This window comes from Prionailurus bengalensis, chromosome F2 (genome assembly GCF_016509475.1).
Source record: "Prionailurus bengalensis isolate Pbe53 chromosome F2, Fcat_Pben_1.1_paternal_pri, whole genome shotgun sequence".
Taxonomy (NCBI): Eukaryota; Metazoa; Chordata; class Mammalia; order Carnivora; family Felidae; genus Prionailurus; species Prionailurus bengalensis.
The window spans coordinates 4300722-4325965 of record NC_057353.1 but is presented as its reverse complement, the minus strand read 5'-3'; the positions used below and the strand labels follow the sequence as shown (position 1 = coordinate 4325965).

Sequence of the window (25244 nt, the reverse complement as noted above, 5' to 3'; positions counted from 1 at the left end):
AGAGAGACAGAGCATGAACGGGGGAGGGGCAGAGAGAGAGGGAGACACAGAATCGGAAACAGGCTCCAGGCTCCGAGCCATCAGCCCAGAGCCTGACGCGGGGCTCGAACTCCCGGACTGCGAGATCGTGACCTGGCTGAAGTCGGACGCTTAACTGAGTGCGCCACCCAGGCGCCCCTATATATAGCTTTAAATATGAATAGCTGAATGTACATACATACGTGTGCATGTGTGTGATAATCGGACTCCTTGGAGATTTAGTCACGTGAGAGCTTACAGCAGACATTTTCTTTCTAAAGTCCCGTTCACCGGAGGCCAAGTTTTTTTTAACTTCTCTGAGCAGGTTATTTGGAAAATTATATCAATATGATTTAACTCCATCCAGATTGAGAAGAAATGTAACTTGGTCTTTATTTCCAAATAAATCGCAAATTGGTCCATACTTTCCATCTTTACTCCCAACTTCAAGTTTATGTTGTGGTCCAGTTTGCCTGGAATACGGTACATGTTAACTGGTGTCCTGGCTTTCATTTTCCTCCCTCTCCAATCTATTATACTTGGGGAGATCTTTTAAAATACCTATCTGATGATATAGTCCTTTTTGCTCTGGCTCTTTTATAGCTGCCCCCACCTGAAAATGAAACACGAAATCCTGAACAAGGCCACACTTCCTGGATGTTGTATCCTCTGGCTCCTCTCTGTATCCTTGATCCAGTCTTCCTGTCCGTTTGCTCAGTGAGGTTTACCCGTCACGATGGTCTTGAAGTTCCTAAAAGTTCTTAAGCTTTTTTCCAATTCAAGGGCTGTCTGCATGCTTTTTACTCTGTCTACGGTATTCGTCTTGCACGTCTCCTTATAATAGCCCTCTTCTTAAATATGAATTACTTAGAAAGGCTTTGTTTAATCTCGCTTTCCACCCACCTTCTCCCTATCACACGCACACTGAGTCAAGTCCCTTTTTATAGTCTATCTATCAAATCACCATTTATTTTTCTTAGCACTTATCACAATATATTATTATACATTTTTGTGTTTGTTTAATTTCAGTTGTTTCAGTGAAATGATAAGCCTATGATTACAGAAATTTTGTTTTGATCACTGTTTCATTACTGGTCTTAGCATTGGGCCTGACATACTGTAATGTTGAATTTTTTTTTTCATAAATATATAGATGAATCAAACTACTTTTCCAAAAAGGGTAAGGCCAAGTGTTGATCATATGGACTTTTGATAAAGTGGTTAAGATTGGGACCTGTATAACATTCTTCAGACATATTAGATCTGGTTATTTGTTAAGGACTGACAGTCTCAAATCATGTACTTATGAAAAGAAGAGTTTTATCATTTAGAAAGGTTTAGAAAAATTTGTTAAGTTTGCCATAGAAAAGTGAAATTCCCTGTCTAACATTTTTCTCTCATAATTTAACTTCAATAATCTTATTTGATTCATTAAAAATCAATCTACTTTCTTATTAAAATAATTTAAATGTTTCCGTGTTTTACCTCTAATTATTACTTGAGAAGGGAAACATTCGTTTATATTAATAAGGAATTTTGCTCAGCCAGGTTTGAGGTCTAGACATACAAATTCTTATAAATTGTATAAAGTGGACGTTAGATGGCTAATTGTCTAGGAAGGCTGCCTACAAATTTCAAGCTCGATTGAAGTACTTGGCTTGAGATATCGACCCATAAAATCAAACTTCTTCCATAAATATGGTTGTATTGAACTACTAGAAATAAAAGCACAGGGAAATTTATTTCATTTACTTCATTAGAGATTCCTTTATGCACCGAATCTTTCAAATTTCTGAAGTTTTGTTAAATATATGTCTAATGTCTAAACTGGCATATTACTGGGTAACTGCAAGACAATCTGTAAAACTTTAATGTAGATGGATATTAAATATTCTCAATCTTAGGATACTACAATTTTGTGTCTTTAAAAATACACCAATAATTCTTTTGTCACAGAGAGTCCCCGAATTACTTTTGAGCCCCAGGATGTGGAGGTAACATCGGGGAATACTGTCTACTTCACTTGCCGAGCGGAAGGAAACCCCAAACCGAAGATTACTTGGATACACAACAAGTAAATATTAAGCATGGATGTGTGTTGTATTCTCTTTCCAATTTCATTAACCCATTTATCTTGTTTCAACTAGTTTATCTAGAGATGAAATTTCCCAAATTATCAGAATTTCTTAGAGACAAAAATGTCTTTTAGCATTCATCCTTTGACTTGTCCAAATTATCTGGAGGCTTTTTAAAATTTATATTTCTAGACATTAATGATTGTGAAATTGACTAAAGGGATTTTGTATTATTTCTAGAAGGAAGTAGTGGGATAATAATAAACTAGCATGTTTTAAAATCTGAACATAATTAGATGTAACCTCATCTTAATTATTTTAGTTGCAAACTGACATTTTACATTTGGTGTTGCAAATTTCACACAATAAATCGGTATAACGTGATGTAAGTGAATTGGCAATAAAGGATATACAAGATTATTTAAAATACTAGTTATTTCTTTTATTCTCATTGCACTATTTGATAAAACGTGGTATGTATCAATCTAAAAGTCTGAATATAAAATTAAATAGCAATAACAAACTTAAAAAATTAAAATAAACGTCTAAAGAATGAGTGGGAAAGTGATATGAAATAGACACATAGAATGAACTACATGTTTGATACAATTCAGTCACAGGACTTGGATAATTATATTTTCATTAATTACATTATTGGTACCTAGCATGCCTCACACGTGTCCTTCCCAGGCTTGCACAAAATCTCACTATTTTCTGTCGTGTGTATAATCAACACTGTATTTTTATGCTTTTCTTCACAAAATATTCTGATATTAAAATAGTTTGTGTCTTTTCTGTATATAATTTGAATTTGTAATTTTAGTAAGAAACCCAGACATGTTTGTAAAATGTGTTTTTAATTCTTGCAGAAAACTAATAAGTGTAGGTTAAAAATAGCTTGGAAAGAAGGCAATTATGAACACTATTAAATTTGGAATCTGGCCCAGGAGAAAGACTTCAACTGATAGAAGACTTCAATTTATTTCCATCTGGAGATTGTTCAAGGGTACTTGAGAAATAGAAATTGCTGCTTGTCATGTCTTCAGACTGCTTGCTCTGCCTTCTTACAGTTTAAATTCAGTCATTATGTTTTCAAGGTTATAAAGGCACCGAAATAGTATTTAGAAAGGGACAAGTGAAATCCTGCTGCTTGATGGAATGTATGGCATAAGGGTTTTAAATATCGTGACTAAAGAAACTAAGATGCATTTAAAAGGAAACAGAGAAATGGAAAAAGAAGGAATAAAATGAAGGAAAGGTAAAGTATAGGCAGAAATTTCTGTTACCGTATTAACCATTTTGCATAGAAAAAAAGTAGAGGTGAAAGGGAAGAGCTGTTACCAAGCAATATTTAATATCACCAAATCTTAACTCACCCATTGTTTGTCGTTGAGTATTTTTTTTAAATAGAAAGATAACATATAGACTGAAAGTGCATGAAACTTAAAGTCTAGTAGAGCAGATCATTTGAAACAAACATCTATTTAACATAAACCAAGCTAAGAAAAAAAAAGCCAATTCATTAGAAGCTACCTAGGTGTCCCTTCCTTAACACTCTCTTTTTTCCTCCCCCTAGAGTCCTCTATCCTGACTTTAGGGTCCATAGAGCAGTGTGTTAAGAACTGATTAGACACGAGCAAAGGTAGAATTAGAGAATTAGAAGGTACGTTTGTTGGAGTAAATTAGCTTTCTGGATGGTTAAGAAACACAGACTATAATTCAAAGGCCCAGGACATATCCAGTAGGAGTTCCAGAAAGATAGGTTAGAAATAATGAGCTGGAGTCAATGTTTAGAGAAGTAATAATGAGGACTCTTTCATAAATGAAAAAAATCATGAGATTTCAGAATAAGAACTGTACTGATTCCCACCCAGGGCTTAAAAAAGAAATCTATACCTGGCGCGTTATGATCAGAAAGTTGAAAGAGATAAAACCTTTCATTCCAAGATAATTTTCAGATTGCCTTCAAATGCATAGCGATTACACTGACAGTTAACTGTACATGGCTAGAAGGCAATCGCATATATTGAAATGGTTGAAGAAGAGAAAATCTAGTTTCCTTCTGTTTTATATTCAGCGAAATTATCTGACGAGTAAAATGATGACATTTGCAAAGAGTTGAGCCTTAATTGGGGATATTTGCTAAAAGTAATACAAGTTAGAGAGATGTGATATGCAAGAAGTAAAAGTAAAAAGCAATGTATTTTTTTTCACTTTTTTTTAATGTTCATTTATTTTTGAGAGACAGAGAGACAGCATGAGCGGGAGAGGGCAGAGAGAGAGGGAGACCCAGAATCTGAAGCAGGCTCCAGGCTCTGAGCCGTGGGCACAGAGCCCAATGCGGGGCTCAAACTCAGGATGCGTGAGATCATGAGCCGAGCCGAAGTCGGACGCTCAACCGACTGCGCCACGCAGGCGCCCCAAAAGCAATGTATTTTTAAACATGTTGATAAATATGAATAAATTGAGATTGTTAAAGTATTGGCCAACTTTAAAGTAAGAGAGAAGTGGGGCGCCTGGGTGGCGCAGTCGGTTAAGCGTCCGGCTTCAGCCAGGTCACGATCTCGCGGTCCGTGAGTTCGAGCCCCGCGTCAGGCTCTGGGCTGATGGCTCGGAGCCTGGAGCCTGTTTCCGATTCTGTGTCTCCCTCTCTCTCTGCCCCTCCCCCGTTCATGCTCTGTCTCTCTCTGTCCCAAAAATAAATAAACGTTGAAAAAAAAAATAAAAAAAATAAATAAATAAAGTAAGAGAGAAGTAAAATGTTAGATGATACGAATAAAAATATTGTAAGGAGAGAGGACATAATTAAATCATTTCCATGTCTCATTTTTGAGGTGTAGAATGATATTAACTTTGGATTTAGAGAAGTCAGGAAGACCTGGTAAAAATTATGGTAAAATGCTAAGAAACATGAAGAAATACAACTATTCATGCTTAAAGAAAGGAAAGAGTGATTAAAGAAAACTGGACCAGTCGACAAAAGGCAGGGAGAGATAGAATTAAGACAAAGGCAAGGCAGAGGAAAGAGAAAATGAACAAAATATCTCATTAGAAATAAGTTTAAATACATTAGTAAAAACAATACATGTACAGATTAAATAGCCTTTTGAAAGACATGGTAAGATTGGATTGAAAAATTCAGCTGTGTGCTATTTATGTTTATCTAAAACATGATCCTGGGAGGTGTTACATGGGTGAACATATAACAGCAACGTTGTGTTAGTCAAAATAAAGGTGCTATGTCAATATTAATATCAACCAAAATAAATTTCAAGAAAAAAAGATAATTGCATATGATTAGTAATTGCATATCATTAGATCACGGTGATAAGAGCAGCAATTCACTTGGATATAAGAAGCATTTTTGATGTAAGTTTGGGAGATTCTTTAGGCTTCTCAGGAGGAGAGTAAAGTGATTACCAGTACCTAGAAATACCAATCAAAATAATTTTTTGATAAATGATTGATTGAATTCAAAGAGGAGGGAGACCGTTTCAGCTGGAAGAAGGAGTAAAGGCACAGGATGGAACTCGCTGTGATAGGATTCAGGAAAGAGGGTGCATCATATTTGTTGGGATGAAGGTTTTGCTTGTGAAAGTAATAGAAAAATATGAAGAGTAACTGGAAGGCTGATGACTTTGGCTTTTCCTTTATAATCTTGGAGTGCCACTGGAAGATGTTGAGCGAGATAGTCACGTGACTAAAGAGGTTTCTAAACCAGCCATGCTTTTGAAGATAATTTAAATTTGTGGGCATGCATGGTAACTTACTTATCTTTCTATTTCTGGTACCTAGCCACAGAGAAAGCACTTTGTAAATGCTTATTGCAATGAATTGCCTTTAATAAATCAAACCTGTTTGTCGGCACATTTGCAAGGAAAACAAAAATCTAAGAGCATTCTACTTGTGCGCACCTTTGTGGTTTTACATATGATTGCTACTTGGTTTGCACCAAGTTGGCAATGTGATACATATATTGAGACACGAAGACCTGCTTTGAATTTTTGAAGGAACAGCATGATTCGTGAGCAAACAATTTTTATCAGCAAACAGAGAAATAACCAGGGAAAGGGATTGGTGCGTTGTAAATGCATGGGTTTGATGTGCTGGGTTTAATTTTTTTGGTTTTATACCATTTGGTTTTTGTGGGTTTAATTTTTTTGGTTTTATACCATTTTAAAGAGTAAAAATTGCTGAACTCTGTTGCATTGTCTAGCCAGAAGACAGATACCATATACACACTTGGTAACTTTTGATATTTTGGGATTCAGTTTTAGAACGAGTTTTTCTTGCCACATTTGCTTTATTTCTCTGTGTGTAATGTGGGTGTACAACTATTTTTCCCCTCCTCTTCCTCCTCCATTTCCTTTTGTCCCAATTCTCCGTCACATAGAGGCTGAGGCAGACGCTATGTTGTTACTAGCCTGTCATTTTATGAGACTCTACCTCCATGAAGGAGGAGACTATGTCTGTCATATCGCTCCAAGGATCTGGGAAGGGTTAAATTATAGTTTCTTATAAAAGGATACAACTCAGGAGCAGCCAGATGGAGGGGGCAAAGTACGTGGGAAGGGGTGCAGACCTTCTGTGCTTTCTGAGTGTGATGCTCCCCAAATATCTACGTGTTTACCAGCGTGGAAGCTCCAAGAACAAATTTTTAAAAAATTTTGTTAATGTTTATTTATTATTGAGAGACAGAGAGACCCAGAGTGTGAGCAGGGGAGGGGTAGAGAGAGGGGAAGACATAGAATCTGAAGTAGGCTCCAGGCTCTGAGCTGTCGGCACAGAGCCCGACGCGGGGCTCAAACTCACACACTGCGAGATCAGGACCTGAGTCGAAGTCGGTCGCTTAACCAACCGAGCCACCCAGGCGCCCCTCCAAGAACAAATTTTAAAGAAACTAAATCATCTTTGGAAAAGATGCAGTTCCATTATTGCTGGCATGTTCCTTTGCAAGTAGTCTTTTTGTTTGTTTGTTTGTTTTTAATTTATTTTGAGAAAGAGAGCATGTGTGAGTGGGGAAGGGTCAGAGAGAGGGAGAGAGAAAGTCCCAAGCAGGCTTTGAGCTGCCAGTGCAGAGCCTGATGCGGGGCTCAGTCTCACGAACCATGAGATCACAACGTGACCTGAAATCAAGAGCCGGATGCATAACTGACAGAGCCACCCAGGCCCCCCTTTTGCAAGTAGGTCTTCATTGGGTTAAGGTTAGATGATTTTAGAATTGTGTTTAGAATCATTAGTTTAATACTAAATGAGACTTTTGAATGTGGGCACTTAAAGAAAACGTGCTTTCTGATGTTCATTGCAGGTTACTGACACTGAGTAGCTGTTTATACTTACAGGAATGTCCGTCATCTAGTTCCCTTGCCTATGCCTTGCATGACTGACCGTTCAGAAGCACTATTGTTTTTCCTAAAGCGAATCTCTTCAAAAATAGCAACTTGAAGTTCTTACTAACTGGTAGTTTTTCTTTTCTTTTTTTTTTCTTTTTAATTTTTTAAGTTTATTTATTTTGTTTTTAAAAATTCTTCTTTTTAACGTTTATTTTTGAGAAAGAGGGACAGAGTGCAAGCGGGGGAGAGGCAGAGACAGAGGGAGACACAGAATCCGAAGCAGGCTCCAGGCTCCGAGCTGTGGGCACAGAGCCCAGCGCCGGGCTCAAACTCCCGAACCGCGAGATCATGACCTGAGCTGAAGTTGGATGTTTAACCGACTGAGCCACCCAGGTGCCCCTGTTTAATTTGAGAGAGAGAGATAATGCAGGAGAGGCAAAAAGAAAGGGAGAGAAAGAATCCCAAGCAGGCTCCACACTGTCAGTGCAGAGCCCAGTGTAGGGCTCAGACTCACGAACTGTGAGATCAAGAGCCAAAACCAAGCATCAGATGCTTAACCGACTGAACCACCCAGGTGCCCTAGTAACTGGTAGTTTTTCTTAAAATTAGGCTTTTCAGCAGGTGAAGAAGAGCAGATTGCATCTGTGTGTCCTGTCTTCTCTGCTCCACTCTAAAAAAACGGATGTGAAATATGGCCATTGTGTGCCTCCTTATCCTCTTTGACAGAAATTGCTGAATAAGGATGATTTCTCCATCTCTTTAATTGAACATGCTTTAGTTTTTACATATATGAAAATAAGATGAGTTATTATCCTTCAGTGATGGCACATATTTAAATGAGTAGACAAACTTGGAAGCTGTTGGCTTTGTAAAACAAATTAAAAAGAGAAATGAGATCCCCTCAATGGACTTCTTCCTCTCAAAAGGGTGTTATTGATGGATGATGTAGACTAAGTGTTTAATTGAGCTTATTGAGTGATGAATGTGTGTGTTGGGGGAGCATTTTATGTTTAATAAATTTATAGTACTAAGCAGACTCATACAAATATCTATTCCTCCTCAGACAAGATCACTGAGTATTTTAAAAAAGAGAAAAGTACCCTGGTACGACAAAAACGTTCTGTACAAACTTCCAACATATGTTTATGTGTCAGTAGCTTTGCATTTAGTGCTAGAGATAACCCCCCAAAAACATATTATTGATGTCTGAACCTTCTGGATGATAGCCTTCACTATGTACTCAATGGATCTTCCATTTGGATGGATAAATGCCATTTTTCTGGTATCCCCAAAATGGTCCAGTTCTGTTAAGAAGGCCTAACATCCAACAACTGGGTAAATGGGTTGTGCTTCTTTAATGCCATGTCGTGTAACTGTCCTTGGCTTTAGCTAGGTTGTCTTCAATGAATATTTTCCTACTCCTTCACGAAATGTGAACGCATTCTGAATGACTCACAGAAAAAGGGTGCAAAACTTACATATGATCGTCTGATGATTTTTTTAATGGGAATTCAGAGGTATAACAATGTGCAGAACTATCTTTCATTTGGATAGATGGCTTTAGTGTTTAAATTCATGCTGCTTTAGGGGAACCTGGGTGGCTCAGTCGGTTGAGCGTCCGACTTCGGCTCGGGTCAAGATCTCTCAGTTGGTGAGTTCAAGCCCCACGTCGGTCTCTGTGCTGACAGCTCAGAGCCTGGAGCCTGCTTTGAATTCTGTGTCTCCCTCTCTCTTCCCCGCTCATGCTCTGTCTCTCTCTGTCTCTCAAAGATGAATAAACATTAACAAAAAAATTAAAGGGGTGCCTGGGTGGCTTGGTCGGTTGGGCGTCCGACTTCGGCTCAGGTCATGATCTCACGGTCCGTGAGTTCGAGCCCCGCGTCGGGCTCTGTGCTGACGGCTCAGAGCCTGGAGCCTGTTTCAGATTCTGTGTCTCCCTCTCTCTCTGCTCTTCCCCTGTTCATGCTCTGTCTCTCCCTGTCTCAAAAATAAATAAACGTTAAAAAAAAAGTTAAAAAAAAATTAAAGTCATGCTGCCTTGGAAAGCAGGACATTTAAACCTCCTTCCTTTCTATCTATCATGTCTTGACTTGAAACCTGTGTTTAGGATACAGTCTCAGAAATGGGAAGGGACAACTAGGATTTAAACTAAAATGTTCTGGATTATTAAGATAATTTTAGAAGTTAACATGTCGATATGCACGAGCCATATTTATAAGTTCCTATATGTTCAGTCTTGTTAAGTGTTTGAGACATGATTGGGGTTAAATAACATGTGTACAACATGCGTTTCCAGCCATTCATTGGATTTGGAAGATGATACTCGACTTAACTTGTTTGACGATGGGACACTCATGATCCGAAACACCCGTGAGTCGGACCAAGGTGAATATCAGTGCGTGGCCAGAAACTCAGCCGGGGAAGTCAAGACCCAGAAAGCCATGCTCAGATACTCCAGTCCTCCAGGTATGGCTTTTCTTCCTGAGGGAACTTGGGGTAAATGCCTCAGTTCTCCATCAGTTATTTGCACTAGAAAACGACTTATGTTGCTTCTTTAAAGGATGGACTGCTTAAAAGGGAAACTATTGCCATTTTCTATCACTTTCTGGTCTTTTACAGAAATTGTTTTTTTCTCTTCAAGTTTTTTTTTTAAATTTCCTGCCTCCGTTCTCTTCTCTCGTAGTCACCACAGGTGCTGTGCCAAGACTGCTGTTCTCCTTTTGATGACCTATCCGGCCTCCTCAGAAGACGACCCGCCCTCCTCAGACAGAGGGACTCAGTGGTACCTAGGCAGGGCTATCATCCTTTCTAACAAACGTTCAGTTATTCATTCGTAATTAATTACCCACCAAATATTTACTGAATGCCTACTGAGCTTGCTGTTGAAGATTCTGTGGTTGACAGCCTATGCTCCTTTAACTTTCCAGGAGCTTTGCTTTGCCCTAAAGTCAGTGGCCCGTGTAAACCAGCCACAGTGACTGTGACAAATTTGTAGTAATATCATTTTGAGAGAGCTGATGGAAAGAGTGACACTGTTTCCTCAGCCCTTACCGAGTCGATAGTCTATTAGGTGATAGATTAGGCGATTAGCCATAATTCAACAAGATGGCAGGTTTTATGACAGGTAAGGAAAGGGGATAGGAGGATAAAGGAGAGTTCGTTGTGCGCTGGCAAATGTGTAAACGCTGGCTCTGGGGGCGAGGGAGCAGCCCTGAGGTGCAACATTTGCCGACGACTGACGAGACACCGATGAATTCGGAGTTGGGAAGAGATGCACAGTGGAAATGGGAATTCGGAGTTGAGAAGAGATGCAGTAGAAATGCTACTGCATAGCATTTCTACCCTGCAGATGCAGATGTAGACCATCTCAAAACTCCAGATAATAGCAAAATGTGAAACAATGAGAAGTGGTAAACGTCAGAATTGATCTTTGACGTTCAGGAGGTTTATTTAGTTGTCAGTTTGTGTCACTTGATTTTTTAACAATGGCTATGCTTCACAAGCAGCTTGAAAGATTCCCCAAATTTGATAACCGGCCCTCTAGAGTGGGCCGCCACACAGCCCTGTCAGAGGAAGGGCCCTTGGAGCCGACTTGGAGATCTGTGTTCGTTCAAGAAAGGATTTCCCGGGACCCGGGACCTAGAAGCTGAAGGCAAGAAGTACGAAGCAGCCAGATAAAGAGGACTGAAACCTCATCGTAGTGGAAGGGGCAGTAAAGGTAGACAGAGCAGGGCACATTCAAGACTGGTTGCCTCGAGGGTACAGATGCAGAGTTGGGGATCCTTTGAGATTTGGGGGGCCGTAAGGCAGGGCTGAATCATTCATTACTGTACTCAAAGTGTGACCAAAATTAGATTTCTCTTTTAAAATGGTCGTCCAGGCTGCGGTTCGGAGAACAAGCAGGAGGACAGAGTAAGGTGAGGGGGCGGGCAGGCTGTGGCGATGACGCCGAGGAGAGCAGTGACGTTGGATGGGGCAGTGACAGAGGGAGTAGAGAAAACGCCACTGAACTAAGAGTTACTCCAGCAGAATTGAGGCATTTGAGTCACAGATTGACTGGATTCGGGAATTCCCTACGGAGTTCTTCGGTACTTTCTCATCACCACACCCACTAGCTCTTTCCAAAGCATCATCCACTTTGCCCTCTAGGTCAAGCCTGACTCTGCGCACGGGAGTATTCCTACTTTGATTTCTGGGCACTGCTTTCTCCTGATCCTTTTCTAAGGTCCTCTCCTTCTTAAAGACTTCAGCCTGCCTTGACCATGTTGTTCCCCACACCCTCCAACACCCACCCTTCCTCCAGTTGGCCTGCCCTAACCACATTTCTTCCTCTTCCGTTGAACCCTCCTTGACTTTTGAAGCAATTCCCAAACATCAAACTTGAGTGATTTCTGTCCATTTCCCAGATTCTATTGCTGGCATCTTTCCTGAGATTTGGATTGATCTCACTCACCACCGCCTTCGTGCTCATCTTCACATGTAAATTTTTTACGTCGCTCAAACCCTTTCGCCTGCACTTCATCTCACGTTTGCCATCACTGTTGATGTTATTAACATCCTCCTAAAACTTCAGATTCAGCCTCCACTGCTATCTTTTCTTGATCAAGTCTCTAGAAATTTGGTTCCACGATGTATCGGATTATCTTCCTTTTCGTTTTCACTGCCATTGATTCGCTCCAAAAACCTTTTGTATCTCAATTATTATAATACCTCTTTCCATTTATCTACAGCCCTTTACACCTTAGTGTAATATAATGATTTCCAACGTATGTTGGGGTTCTTCAGACTATGTGGCTTGTTTTCTGTTCTCATAGCTGAAGCATAAGCTTACAAGGACGGGAGTGTGTCTCGTGCATCTTTTCAACATCTAGAACATTTTATCCATCTTAAGGCATGCAATATTGTGAAAATTAAATCTTGATTGTTGAATTAGATTAAACGCGTTTATCTCTGTTCTCCATGGTATATTTATCTCAGAAATTAAGGAGCCCCCCCCAAATTAGACCCGATAATGAGGCATTTTTAACACCCTACCAAGTCTTTAATTTCTGCTTCAGATTTCTAGAAAAGATGACGCTCTTAAGAATCGATGAGTGGAACACCCTATGTGGAAGTCTAAGTTTTGTATTTACAAGAATACTTACTATCGTATTATGTTTGGCTGAAAGTGTCAGAAAATTTGATGAGACATGACTTGAACACACACAGTGTGTGTGTGTGTGTGTGTGTGTGTGTGTGTGTGTGTGTGTGGTTTATTCAGGTGCCACAAGCAGTGTGGGAGTCTGGACCGAGCTGCCACATTAGCCCAGTGCTCCAATGAGATCTTTCTGTTCTTTAGTCCTTTGCACAGACCTTCTTCTCCCCCATACTTGGCACCTGTTGGTACAAAGTTGGCTCCTGTAACCCAAAACTCATGACCAAGTGCCAGGCAGCAAACAGAAGGAGCAATGACTGACTGAACCACTCTTATCTGGGAAGGAAACTCGTCCAGTGACATGTGTCTACACCGTGCCGGCAGAAGAATGTCACACGGGTACCCTTAACTGCAAGAGAGTCTCAAAAGGGGATATTTTTCAACGGAACGTTTGAACAGTTAGCCCGGAGATAAAAAATAGGTGTGCCCCAGCCTGTCTATGATACATCCTGGCGTACAGGGAAGCGGTCTTTAAAAAAAATTACATGTTTATATCAAATCCGGATTTCAGATCTAGACATTTTAGGGGCGCCTGGGTGGCTCAGCTGGTTTCAGCTCTCGATTTCAGCTCAAGTCATGATCTCCAGGTCCGTGATGAACGTGGAACTTGCTTCGGATTCCCTCGCAACGGCTCCCTTTGCCCCTCCCCCACTTGAATGCGTGGACACACATGAGTGCTTTCTCTCTCTCTCTCTCACTCTCTCAAAAAAAGATCCAGATATTTTAGTTTTAATTATTTGAGAATATGTATGTATATAATATTTTAGTATAGAGTCATTTTGAAAATGACAAACACGTAAAAGCCACAGTGTAGAATAAATAACCCTTAACTGCTACTGGCCGTATTTTGTTTTGTTTTCCTCCTTCCTTTAGCCAAGCCTAGTTTTATAATCCAGCCCCAGGACACAGAGGTTTTAGTTGGCACAAGCACAACTTTGGAATGTATGGCCACGGGCCACCCACACCCCCATGTTACTTGGACGAGGGGCAGCGGAGAGGCCCTGGATGGATCCAGGCACCTGGCTACTTCCGGAGGACTCTACTTGCAAAATGTCACCCTGCAGGACCACGGTCGATTTACCTGTCACGCCGCCAATAATCAAGGCTCTGTCCAAGCCACAGCGAACATAATTGTACAAGGTACGGGAGCAGGAGGTCGGGATTGAAATGTTCATGCTGCCACACTCAGAAAATTATTTTTCAACTTAAAAAAAGAATGTCATGTACATCGGTGAAGAGATTTTTGTATTTGCCATGTCGTTTTTGACATAATAGACTTTTCAAAACTAATCTGCTTCACATTAAAACTTGCCTTTAGTTTTCCTTCAGTCTTTATCCCCATGGTGTAATCAACCATTAGCCACAAAGGAGATGAAGTCATTCATCTGGCAGCAAACTGTCAAAAGATATTTGTGCTTCAGTATACTGTACAGACGTAGGAAAGACGCTTTAGATATGGAAGTGGAAATCCTGTGCCCTATGTTCATAGTCGCTTACCAAGCTGTCTACTCGGCATAGCTCGGGAATGCGCTGACGGCTCTTATGAGCCTGGGCTGTGTAACTAAAGCAAGAATAAAACTATTCTGAGCGCCGTAAGTAGTTTATATTCATGGGCAGGCAATCCTGTTGTAAAGAACGTTGTGCTTTCGTGCTATGCTTTTGTGATTGACCTGGGCTGCCCCTCCCTTTCTGTTGTGCTGGTTGTGTGTGCGGGTGTAGGTACAGGTGCACGTGTGCTCACATACGCACTCAACACTCCTTGTGGGCTTAGAGGTGTAGTAAACAGAAGGCTTACTTGAACGATGTCAGATGTCCCGTTCTATCCAAAACTGCTTTTTATCGGCTGACAGTGATACCTTTCGAGGGCTTCCTAGAGCCACGAACAGTATAGTTAAGAAGTTACGTTATTTTACTTAACACACTTGCATAAGATGTTATCTGTCCCAAAACCAGACCCTGGGAAACACGCGACAACAACTCATGTTTAGGAACATGAGTCGGGGCGACTTCGGGGCGGTGAGTGCTGGCTGCTGGGGAGCAGTGCGAGTGGCCCTCTGGAAGGTTCAGCACTTCACCCGTCCTGCGTTTCCAGCATTCAGTAAATGTTTGCCAAATTGCTTTTGCTTACCATCAGCTCTTTAAGTAGCAATAGGTCAATAACTTCTTGTTCCCATCCGTATGTCTGAGGAAAGAACTGCGTTCCCCCTAGAAATGTTAATACCATGGAAAAACATTTTCTATACTCTAAAAAAGGTGTAGAAATGAAATTTTTTCGTGAAGTCCTGGGTAACTCCTGGGGGAAGTTACTTTTAAAGGACCCAAGCATTATTTTTAGGCTTTCCATGTGTCTGGGTTGAAAACTGCTTGCAAAGAAATAGTATTTGGGTTTTTTTCTTGCCTTATTTTGTATCTAATGTCTGGTGTTGAGAAGCATAACACCTAATGAGGCATTTACACTCTGACAGGCTCCTTTCTTTCACACCAATCTAGTCCTTTGTGTCTCAGCTTCTTGCATTTAGTTTCTACTTCTGTTTTTTCATCTGGATCAGTTGACGTCTCACCAAACTCTGACGTTTATGGTGCTGTTCATTTCTCATACTGCAATACGCTAACGATTTCTTTTTACCAGGCAGTTTGCACTGAAATTGCCACCTGCTTGTCCTTTTGTCCCTTGCAACTGTGTAGTTGGGTTACTTGTAGGTCCCTGTGTTGAGATTTTTAATCGGTCTTGAAATGGTCCGTTAATCATTCAATACATTTACAAAAGAGGCTCCTTTTATTCGCCTAGTGCACAGACTAAATATTTTAAGATGTACCCCTTTGTGTCCTCTTAACAGATGTTCTATCAATGTTCTTTAGTTCTTTCAGTGTCCATCGAAGCCAAGAATACAATGGCCCACAGATTAATTTCCTTCCCCAGACTGGCTGAACAAATAATAAAATGAAAAAGAAAAAGCCTCAATGGAAGGTGTGAATCACAGTATGGGGCACTTAGGCGAAAAAGCCTATAGTTCCCAACAATGTAAACAAAAATGCTTTTTTGTATGAGGCGTCATGGTCACGGATTTTGTAAAATCCACCAGAAGGGTGACTTTTAAGAAAATGGCAGAATGCTTCGCCTAAGCATGTGGGGGTTTAGCATTGGAGCTGGGACTGTTGGCCACCATTGTTAAGTGGAAAGCCCAGAAATGTGAACTCCATAGTCTTGTTCGTTACTCCAGCCTGCACTGCCTCCCTTTGTGATGTTTAGCTCTTCTGAGTTTTCTCCCCATTAGATCTCAAAATTTCTTCATTGACCTAGCCAGTTGGCCATTTTCATGCGAGGAACAAGTATAAAATGATCATTTATTTATGTTTTTCCTAATTTCTGGTAGGATGTGGTCTCTGGGAATTAAAAATATTATTTTCCATGAAACCATATGAAATACGCTTTTCACCCAGACTTGGCTAGAGTTTTGTTATTACTAAAAAGTCGAAGTCAAATTTCCCAACATTTGTGCCTTGACCAAATGACTTGCTATAACCCCTCCCTACTTTTGCTTTATAGCTCTTCTACTGTGTCACGAATCGATTTTTTAATGTCGAAATATTTTTGTTCAAGTTATCCCTAGCAATTTTAAAAGTTAGTGTAATGTTCCAAAAAGAACATCAGGCTAGGGGTTGAGTGGACTAAATTTTCATCATGTCTCTGAGAGTTACTGAGTTCAACCTCCCCCAGCCTGGATTTCTTCATCTGTAGGACATGGAACCTGAGACTGCTGATCTGTGGACTGTTTTCTAGCTTGACTTTCCTAAGATTCTATTGCAAGCATCTTGCAAGCGTTCCTGAGGGCTTTCATAAATTTGCATGACCTTGGAATTTATCTTTTCCCATTGTTCAGCCTAGTGCCTTACTTAGAACTGAAGACTTTTAAAAATCTTTATTACTTACACACAATGTGAAAGCTGAAACATATATACCTTGCCTAACATTATTTATTTCATCATGTTTCTTGTAAATCCAGATGGTAAGGAAGGGCAAGGAGGGGGTGAGTACAAAGATCAAACAGCAAGGAGAAGTGGTCAGGTCATCTCAGAAAGTTGTTTGAAAATCTCCTCCCTTAGGGATTACTGGAGATCATTGTGCCCTTGAGTGGCCAAATGGATCTATTTTGCATATTAATAAAAGTCATGAACAGATTCTATAACTGTACATGCAGCTATTAGCTATTTAAACAAATTCAACTGCAAAAGACCTGAACACTTGGAAATCTTGGAACTTTGACTTAAATGCGACTTTTTCAAAGCTATTGCACCATGTGTTACAGGGAGCATTTTTTTCCTGAGATTAACAGAATGACTTGTTTCAAATTTCATCATGTTTATGAAAGTTTGGAGGAAACAATTTTGTTAATGGTTCAAATACAATCCGTAGCTTTATATAGGTCTATCACAGTTAATAAACAACACGTGAAGCAGATTCCATAAGATTTAGAAATACTTCCTTCCTATTAACTACCACTTTTCTGCCTCGCAAACCAGGTGTGTGTATTTCTGGTTTCTTTACAAGTAGGCACAGACATACGCAAACACCTACATACTCTTAGTAGCTTTTGAGTAAATAATTGGAAACAAATTCCAGTGAAGCAACTTATTTATTTGAGAGAGAGAAATTGTGCGTGTGCGCACACGTGCGTGCGTCTGAGCAAGGGAGGGGGAGAGGGAGAGAGAGAATCTTAAGCAGGCCCCGTGCTCGGCGCAGAACCCCGTGCGGGGCTTGATCTTCCAACCACCGTGAGATCGTGACCTGAGCCAAAATCAAGAGTCCAAGGCTTTACATACTGAGCCACCCCGGTGCCCCAAGCAACATATTTAAACCTTAAACCTATTTCCTTTTTTTTCCCCTCTTGGTATTAAACATTTATGGAGTAGTTTTTAACTTTGACGTACTTTTTCATTCTCTTTAGCTCCTCCACAATTCACAAGAATTCCCAAGGATCAGATGGCGCTAGAAGGACATTCTGTCGAATTTCTCTGTGAGGCTGAAGGCAACCCACCTCCAGTAATTGCCTGGACCAAAGCAGGTATTAATTAGCATAAGCACAAGTATTGTGGGAAGAAAGAAATGCCTTCTTTTATGAGAGGATGAAAGACAGTTTAAACTAAATATTATAGGTACGTCTCCGGATTAAATAGGTCATCATAATTTTTCGTAAGTGTTAAGTTTCAGCATTTGAACGTGTGGCTTTCCTTAGATAATCCTCTCTGGGCCTCAGTTCCCTGATTTTTTTTTTTTTTCCTCCTCACACTCACCTCCTCTCTAGCAACCATCAGTTTGCTTAGTTTCTTGATTTTAAGATGAAATTATTGGACAGTTCAGTGGTTTTAAATATTTTTTAAAGTGGCAGAATTCTCTTTTAGTACGAAACGGAACTGTTAAGTGCAGTGAAACCAACCATAAGTGAAACTCTAGCATATGAAGCGGATAAAAGTGAGCTGCCGTCTTTTAAGTGTGGGGTGGGTGTGGGGTGCCTCTGAGGGGGCCTGCACTTCTGGTGATCCCTGGGGCATTAGACAACAAGGCCTACAGTCTCTGAGATCAGAGCCCCTCCAAGATTTTGCCGGTCTTGGAATTACTTTCATATTAGTTCAGGTGACCAGGTTAAATTCTAAACACGTCAACATTTGTGAATTGCTTTTGGCTAAAAGTTTTGCCCTCATCTTTACAAGAGTAGAGTGGGTAAGAGGTGAACTGCGAAGGGCAAAGCCAAGATTCACGTCTCCCTCCTTTTCTTTACGAGTTGCACGGCCTTGGGTACGTACGTTAACTGTATTTTTTTTTTTTCCCAGAGTCCTCTCATCCATATGCTGGGAGTGATTGAAGATATTGCCGAAGGCACAGGGTGGTTGTGGGGATGGTTTTGAATGGATTTATACTCATAAACATATAGAAGAGTATTTGGCTCATTTGTGTCCGTAGTAAAGGTTCACTGTTACTTTTCCCTGTAGAGCAAAACACTTCATAAGATACAGATTGTCACTGAAATAGTTGAGAATGGAAACCCATTAACTTGTTAGTGGCCGCAAGGAGTGTAAACTCAGTATTAAGCTCAGGGGTGGTAAAGTGCAATGTTGGCCTGAAGTATGGCTGTGAGGGTTAGCAGCCTGAGTGTCACAAGTGCCACCATTCTCCAGATGCTGTCTCAGCACCTTAAATGTTATAATTCTATAATGTTGTCATAAGCTAAATATTGCATACGTGTGTTGAAAATCATATTTAGGAAAAATGGTATTTTGGGGGAATCTAGGAATAAAAACTGTTGTTAAAAAATAAACAAATGCAGGGGCGCCTGGGTGACGCAGTCGGTTAAGCGTCCGACTTCAGCCAGGTCACGATCTCGCGGTCCGTGAGTTCGAGCCCCGCGTCGGGCTCTGGGCTGATGGCTCAGAGCCTGGAGCCTGTTTCCGATTCTGTGTCTCCCTCTCTCTCTGCCCCTCCCCCGTTCATGCTCTGTCTCTCTCTGTCCCCAAAATAAATAAATGTTGAAAAAAAAAATTAAAAAAAAAAATAAATAAACAAATGCAGAACAATTCCTCTCCTAGCCAATTTTTGCCTTGTTTTCACTGCATTAAATAAAAAGTGGGGGGATGGCGGGGCGGGGGGGGGCGGTGAAGAAATAGGCATCTTGGGTTAGCCTGTGCAATACCTCGCTTGCCCTCTTAGGAATTTTAGCTTTTATTCCAAGAGGAGTAGGAAGCCACTGTAAGCAAGGGCAATGTTGGAATAAGATTGGTTTTGAAATTTGCACCCTAACTGTGGAAAATATAACTGAGGAGCAAACGTGAAGGTGGAGGGATTCGCTACGGGGCTGATCAGTTTCTCCTTTTGGGGGCTGGTCAAGAGGGGCTGTCCAGATTCCAGGATGCAGTGGTAGGGGGCATGGTCCCAATAGTGGGATATGGAGGCTTTCTGGAGGAATCCCAACCTTTACCCAGCACCCGACACACTTCTAGCCGTCAGCTCTCTGAGCCATAACGATGGCATACAAAGTACTTTCTCTCTTTGCAGGAGGGCAGCTCCCTCAGGAAGGTCCACATACAGTTCTCTCCTCTGGCACTTTGAGAATTGACCACGCGGCACATCATGACCAAGGCCAATACGAGTGTCAGGCAGTCAGTCCATTGGGAGTGAAAAAAGCGTCTGTCCAGCTGACTGTAAAACCCAAAGGTAATGCGTGCTGTGATTGGGTCTACATACCTGAAGAGAGCGCCTCTGTATGTGTCTGATTTCACACATCCTCCGGAACCTTATTACTTAAGTATTTTTTAGTTTAGAAGATCTAAGAAAGGAGCACCTGGGTGGCTCAGTCAGTTGAGCGTCCGACTTCAGCTCAGGTCATGATTTCGCAGTTTGTGAGTTTGAACCCCATGTCAGGCTCTGTCAGCTGACAGCTCGGAGCCCTGGAGCCTGCTTCAGATTCTGTGTCTCCCCCTCTCTCTGCCCCTTCCCGCTCATGCTCTGTGTCTCTCTGTCTCAAAAATAAATAAAACATTTAAAAAAATTTTAAAAAAAGATCTAAGAAATTGCAAATTTGATAACCTTCTTCTAATCAATTGTTAAAAAAAAAGACCTGAGGATTTAATTTCTATTAGTGATAAGTATTAATATCATGTTTTCTTCCAAAAATATTATTTTGTGTTTTCTTATAACATTGTTTTGCAAAGCTAGTTACTTAGCTCTACCTTTGGAGACTAACTCACAGAAATATACATTTCTCACAGCCAATGGGCTGAACTGTGGTCTTAATATTGATGTATCTTTTATTCTTAGGGTTATCGAGATACACTGCAGACACTCTGTTTCAGAGTCATCATGAAATACAGTAGTTTGGTTTATAAAAAATAGTAATATTCTGGAATGAGGTTGGGTTATTGGTCCATAATTTATCATTAAATGACATGTTAAAAAAAAACAGGAAAACTCAAGGCTTACATTTTAAAAGACAGGTCCAAAGTAAGAATGAAAAATGGTTGTTATTAAATACTGTGGAAATTTCTTTTTAGTTACTGGCTTATGTTGAAATGAAGGAACTTAGTTACTATGTATATATATTATCTAAACTGTAGTTTACATTTAGATATAAGTTCCTGTCTTCACAAATTTGCTATAATTTGTTTTGATGTACTGGATCTAAATTCAGAGGTAACACATATTTAGATAACACATATAAAACCTAGAGACAAAGGTTGTCTGGATGTAGCAATATAAATGTGAAAAGAAATATTAGGAAGTGTTGAAGTGTTCAATGATGCTGGAACATAGACACAAGATTACACGGAGCTAATATCTATGTACAATCTAGTATTTATTCCTTTCTCAAATGCTTATTATTATCTCTTTTTTTTTTGATGGAAGTTGAGGTTCTATGAAGAGGTAAAAAGATACTAGGGAAGGTGTGCAAAGAGCTACGGAAATGCATGGGAAGATTTGAAAACGCTATTGAAAGGTGAAGGGAACTGCCATGCCCTCGGAAAGCCCCATTTCTTCGGTTCGTTCTTTCTGAGAGGAAATGCCAAAAGCTGCTCTGTGGATTATTTAAAACTACTTTTGAGTTGGTTTTCAACAAATTCAACTATTTTAAAAATCAGAAGGTTTTTACGTTAATATCATTTTTGAAAGGAGGACATACGAAATCAATGCACTGTAGTCTAATAAAATATAGCACGACAGTGCTGAAGTTAATGGTTTTAGTGTCATCCTTTTTTTTGTCACATTGTTACATCCTTCCACCTCAATGACCTGCCTCCCATCGACCTTCTAGATCTCAATTTAGAAATATGCTCCTTCCCTAAGGAGGGTTCCTTTCCTCCACTCGGTAAGATATCATAAGATACCACTGTTGAAATTAATATTAGAATAGACCATTTAATCTAATAGGTGACCGATGTGGAGGAATTTGATAAATGTATCAAATAGCCATAGCTAAGAAAGTATCATTAGCAACAAGCACAGATGGAGAAACACTACGGGCAAGTTTTTTAGTGAACAGAGAGCCCTGTGTGTTGAACGTACACTATGTGAATAGGGTGGAGGAGAGGGCTGTAGGGAGGAAATGCTTGGGATGGTTGGTTGAGTTCGAATGTATCAGATCTTGACTATAGGCCATGGAACTTTCCAAATGTTGACCACATCTATTATGTAGAATATTAATCAGCCTAAAGTGAATAGGCAAATGCTGGAGTAAAGAAACATTAAAAATAAGAAACAATTAGAACTATGGCTATAGTCAAGGGATATGTTAGGTGACCTGAATATCCATGACAATGGGAATGGAAGAATTAATGAATTCAAGTAAATGTGTAACAAGTGGAACCATTTTATCTCTGAAATTATTAACAATATTTTTTCCCAATAACTACCCCTGAAAAATATTTTGTAGACCCCGTTTTGTGTGTATTGAAGTGTTTCTCAAAGTGTGTTCTGTGGATTGCCAGTGGAGGAAATTTCCAAGACCCTTCCAGGGGGCGGTGGTTTAGGTTAAAACTCTTATAATATCAAGGTCTTATTTGCCTTTTCCACTTGGTTGACATGCGCACTGATGGCACCAAAATAATGGTGGGTAAAAATGCTAGAGCCTTCGCATGGACCAAAGCAGTGGCACCAAACTGTACTAGTAATTTGTATGTTCTTCACTTGCAGTGGGAAAAAGATAATAATTTTATTTAACAATGTTACTGATAGAACAGGAGGAAAGCACTACTTTTATTAAATCTTGGCCCTCTAGTAGATGTATGGTGAAAGAAATAGGCAAAAGAAGCTGTCAATTATCAAATTTTGCTATAGTATCAAATATGTTTCACAATTATGTGTTAAATATCTTAAAATATCCCTACATTTTTGGGGTGCCTGGATGGCTCAGTTGGTTGAGCATTGGACTTCAGCTCAGGTCATGATCTCATAGCCCCACGTCGGGCTCTCTACAACTCTGCAGTCAACGAAGAGCCCACTTCTGCCCCTCTCTGCTCAGACTCTCTCTCTCTCTCTCTCTCTCTCTCTCTCACTCATAAATAAATAAATAAATAAATAAATAAATAAATATCTTCAAAAAGTTTTTTTAAATAAATAATATCCCCACATTTTGCAAATACTTACCTTTGTGAGGTCATATTTTATTCATATACTTCAACTAAAATGTCTAATTACAAGAGATTGAACTCAAAAGCAGTTTTCAAATATTGAGATTTGGGGAAGTGTTTACTTTTGGAAAATTAATTAATGGTCACAAAGACGTGTTATTTATTTGACTATTGTATGAGTTTATTTCTGCAATATTTGAATAAGTAAATAAATTTTGAAGTTCTCAGATTTAATTTCTACTATGGTGAGCATGGCTGCATATAACCAACATAAATAAAAGCTCTTGGAGCTTCTCCATAATTTTTAAGTGTCAAGTGTTCCTGAGATTCATGGGTGTTTGAGTTGCACTCATCTGTTGGATCTTCTTTGCCTGATTTCTAGATCTTTTCTTTTTCTTTTTAATCCCTTTAAACTTTGTTGCCACATCATTTTGCTAGCCTTTTTCATGTCTATCCTTTATGCCCCTTGCTGTGTTCTCAGTGGTGTGCGTTCCCTCCAGAGATGCTGCTAACCTTTAGTTATGCAATAGTTTTATTTTTTCCACTAATATTTTGCTCAAGTATATGCAAATATATATAAACACTGGATGAAACTAGTAATTTTATAGAAACATATCATTAATGAAAACGAATTCCGGAAGAGAGAGAAATATAAACAGAATATAGCAGGGGAGAAAAAATGTTGGCAGGGATCACAGCAGTGCAGATACACAGCTGTTCCTCGGCAGCATGGCTGAATAGAATGTTAATTATTCTGAATATTAAACTTGCAAAAGAGTTCCCTCCAATAAGAGTATGTGGTTATGTGGTTTCCCAAGGAAAACCATCACATGTATAAATAACAAAAATTCTAATGCTGCTTAAGTGGTTTTAGGAGTTAGAAATTAATAAACACACTAAAAATATTCTTAGTAACACAAACATAAGCTTGAAAATAAAATCCTAAGAATTCATTAAAATATATCAAAGGAAAACTATCTTGTGTATCTATGCAAAAAATCTAGGAATGTAAATAAAGAAATATAATTTGAAATCATAAATAACCCAGTAGCACATGAAAAACATATTAGTCCATAATTAAGTGGGTTTTATTCCAGAAATTCAAAGAGAGTGCAATAATAGGAAAGTTATTAATATATTTTATCATATTAATGGATTCAAGAAGAAAAACCATGATTCTTTCCATAGATACTAAAAAGACACTTGATAAAATTCAGCATTTATTCTCATTAAAAACTGTTAGTTAACATAGGTCTGAATAGACATTTTTCCAACATGATAAAATAGATATACATCCCTAGATATTTGCATAGATAGACAAGATAGTTTTCCTTTGATATATTTTAGTGAATTTTTAGGATTTGTTATCAAACAACTCTTCCTTTACTGAACTCATTAGCCAGAATCCTGCTTAAGAGAGGAATGATATAAATATTTTCACTAAAGAAAGGATTTCTGCTGTCATTCTATCATTTAATATAGATTTAGGGAGACAAATAATTACAGTTAGCCAAGAGACACAAGAAAGAATAACCAGGAAAACTCTGAAAAGGAACCATAATTAAGGAGGACTTATCACACTAGGTTATAAAATATACAGTCAAGCTACAGAAATTAAAACAGTGCCTCGCTAGTACATTAAGCCAAAATATATAATCTACAGGTTGATTTCCGTTCATATGGGGATGTCATGTATGAAAAAGATGGCGTTTCCTTTGAGTGAAGAAAAGGTAACGACTCAGTGAAACATTTGGGAATAACTGGGTAGACCTATGAAAAATAACACCGGGTACATATAACACAGATTTTGTTCTGGAGATGTCTTCCCGGTCAGGAGGTGTGTGTGCCTGGCCCGTCTTGAGACCCGTGTCATGACCGCTTCCACACACAGCTTTGCTTGGTCTTTTCTGCTTTAGGTAGCCCTCCCTTCAGCTGTTTTGGTGGAGTGGGTTTTAGTGCTTCACTAGTTTTACTGAAAAGGAAGCTTGTAGTTTTATATAAAAAAAACAGCAATACATTTCTGTCTCTCGTCCTCCCTGTTTATTGATTTCTGAAGAAGAAATGGAACTGCCACCCTCATGCTACCAGACCAAAAGTCTCCAATTCTTCTTTTCACTATTTGAATCTCACAGTGTATACACAGTTCTTTCCCTCGCCTTCTCTCCGTGCAGGCCTGGGCAGGTGACTCCAGTAGGTTGGGCTGTCCGTCTGAGAGTAGGGACTGGGAAAGGGCAACGTTTAGTTTGTTTTTGTACACTTTCTTCTTCTTCATCTGTCAATTCTTCTTGCCTAGTGATGGCCCAGAAGGAACGGAAAGGAAGGGACAGGCTCACTGATGGGAAGCCGATGGCAAGGTGACCCTCTTTGATTTTGTTGCCGCCAGGTCTTGCCTGGTTATCAGGGTCCCCTGCGTGGCTAGCTCTCTACCCTTATATGTATATTATTCAGAGTTCATATTGAGGTTCCGCTACTACTCAGATCCTGGGGACGGGAGACCCAGCTCCAGCT

General features: G+C 39.7%; 1 protein-coding gene across 4 annotated transcripts in view; it reads left to right on the top strand.

Moving 5' to 3' along the window:
- The window catches only part of PXDNL (peroxidasin like), a 420511-nt gene that overhangs the window by 296200 nt on the left and 99067 nt on the right, over positions 1 to 25244 (top strand). For all 4 annotated transcript variants that reach the window (XM_043601047.1, XM_043601046.1, XM_043601048.1 and 1 more), the window contains 5 exons: positions 1975 to 2092; positions 9723 to 9892; positions 13494 to 13760; positions 17567 to 17683; positions 19669 to 19827. In XM_043601047.1, coding sequence (XP_043456982.1) covers positions 1975 to 2092; positions 9723 to 9892; positions 13494 to 13760; positions 17567 to 17683; positions 19669 to 19827 — 831 coding nt within the window. The remainder of the gene's footprint in view (positions 1 to 1974; positions 2093 to 9722; positions 9893 to 13493; positions 13761 to 17566; positions 17684 to 19668; positions 19828 to 25244) is intronic.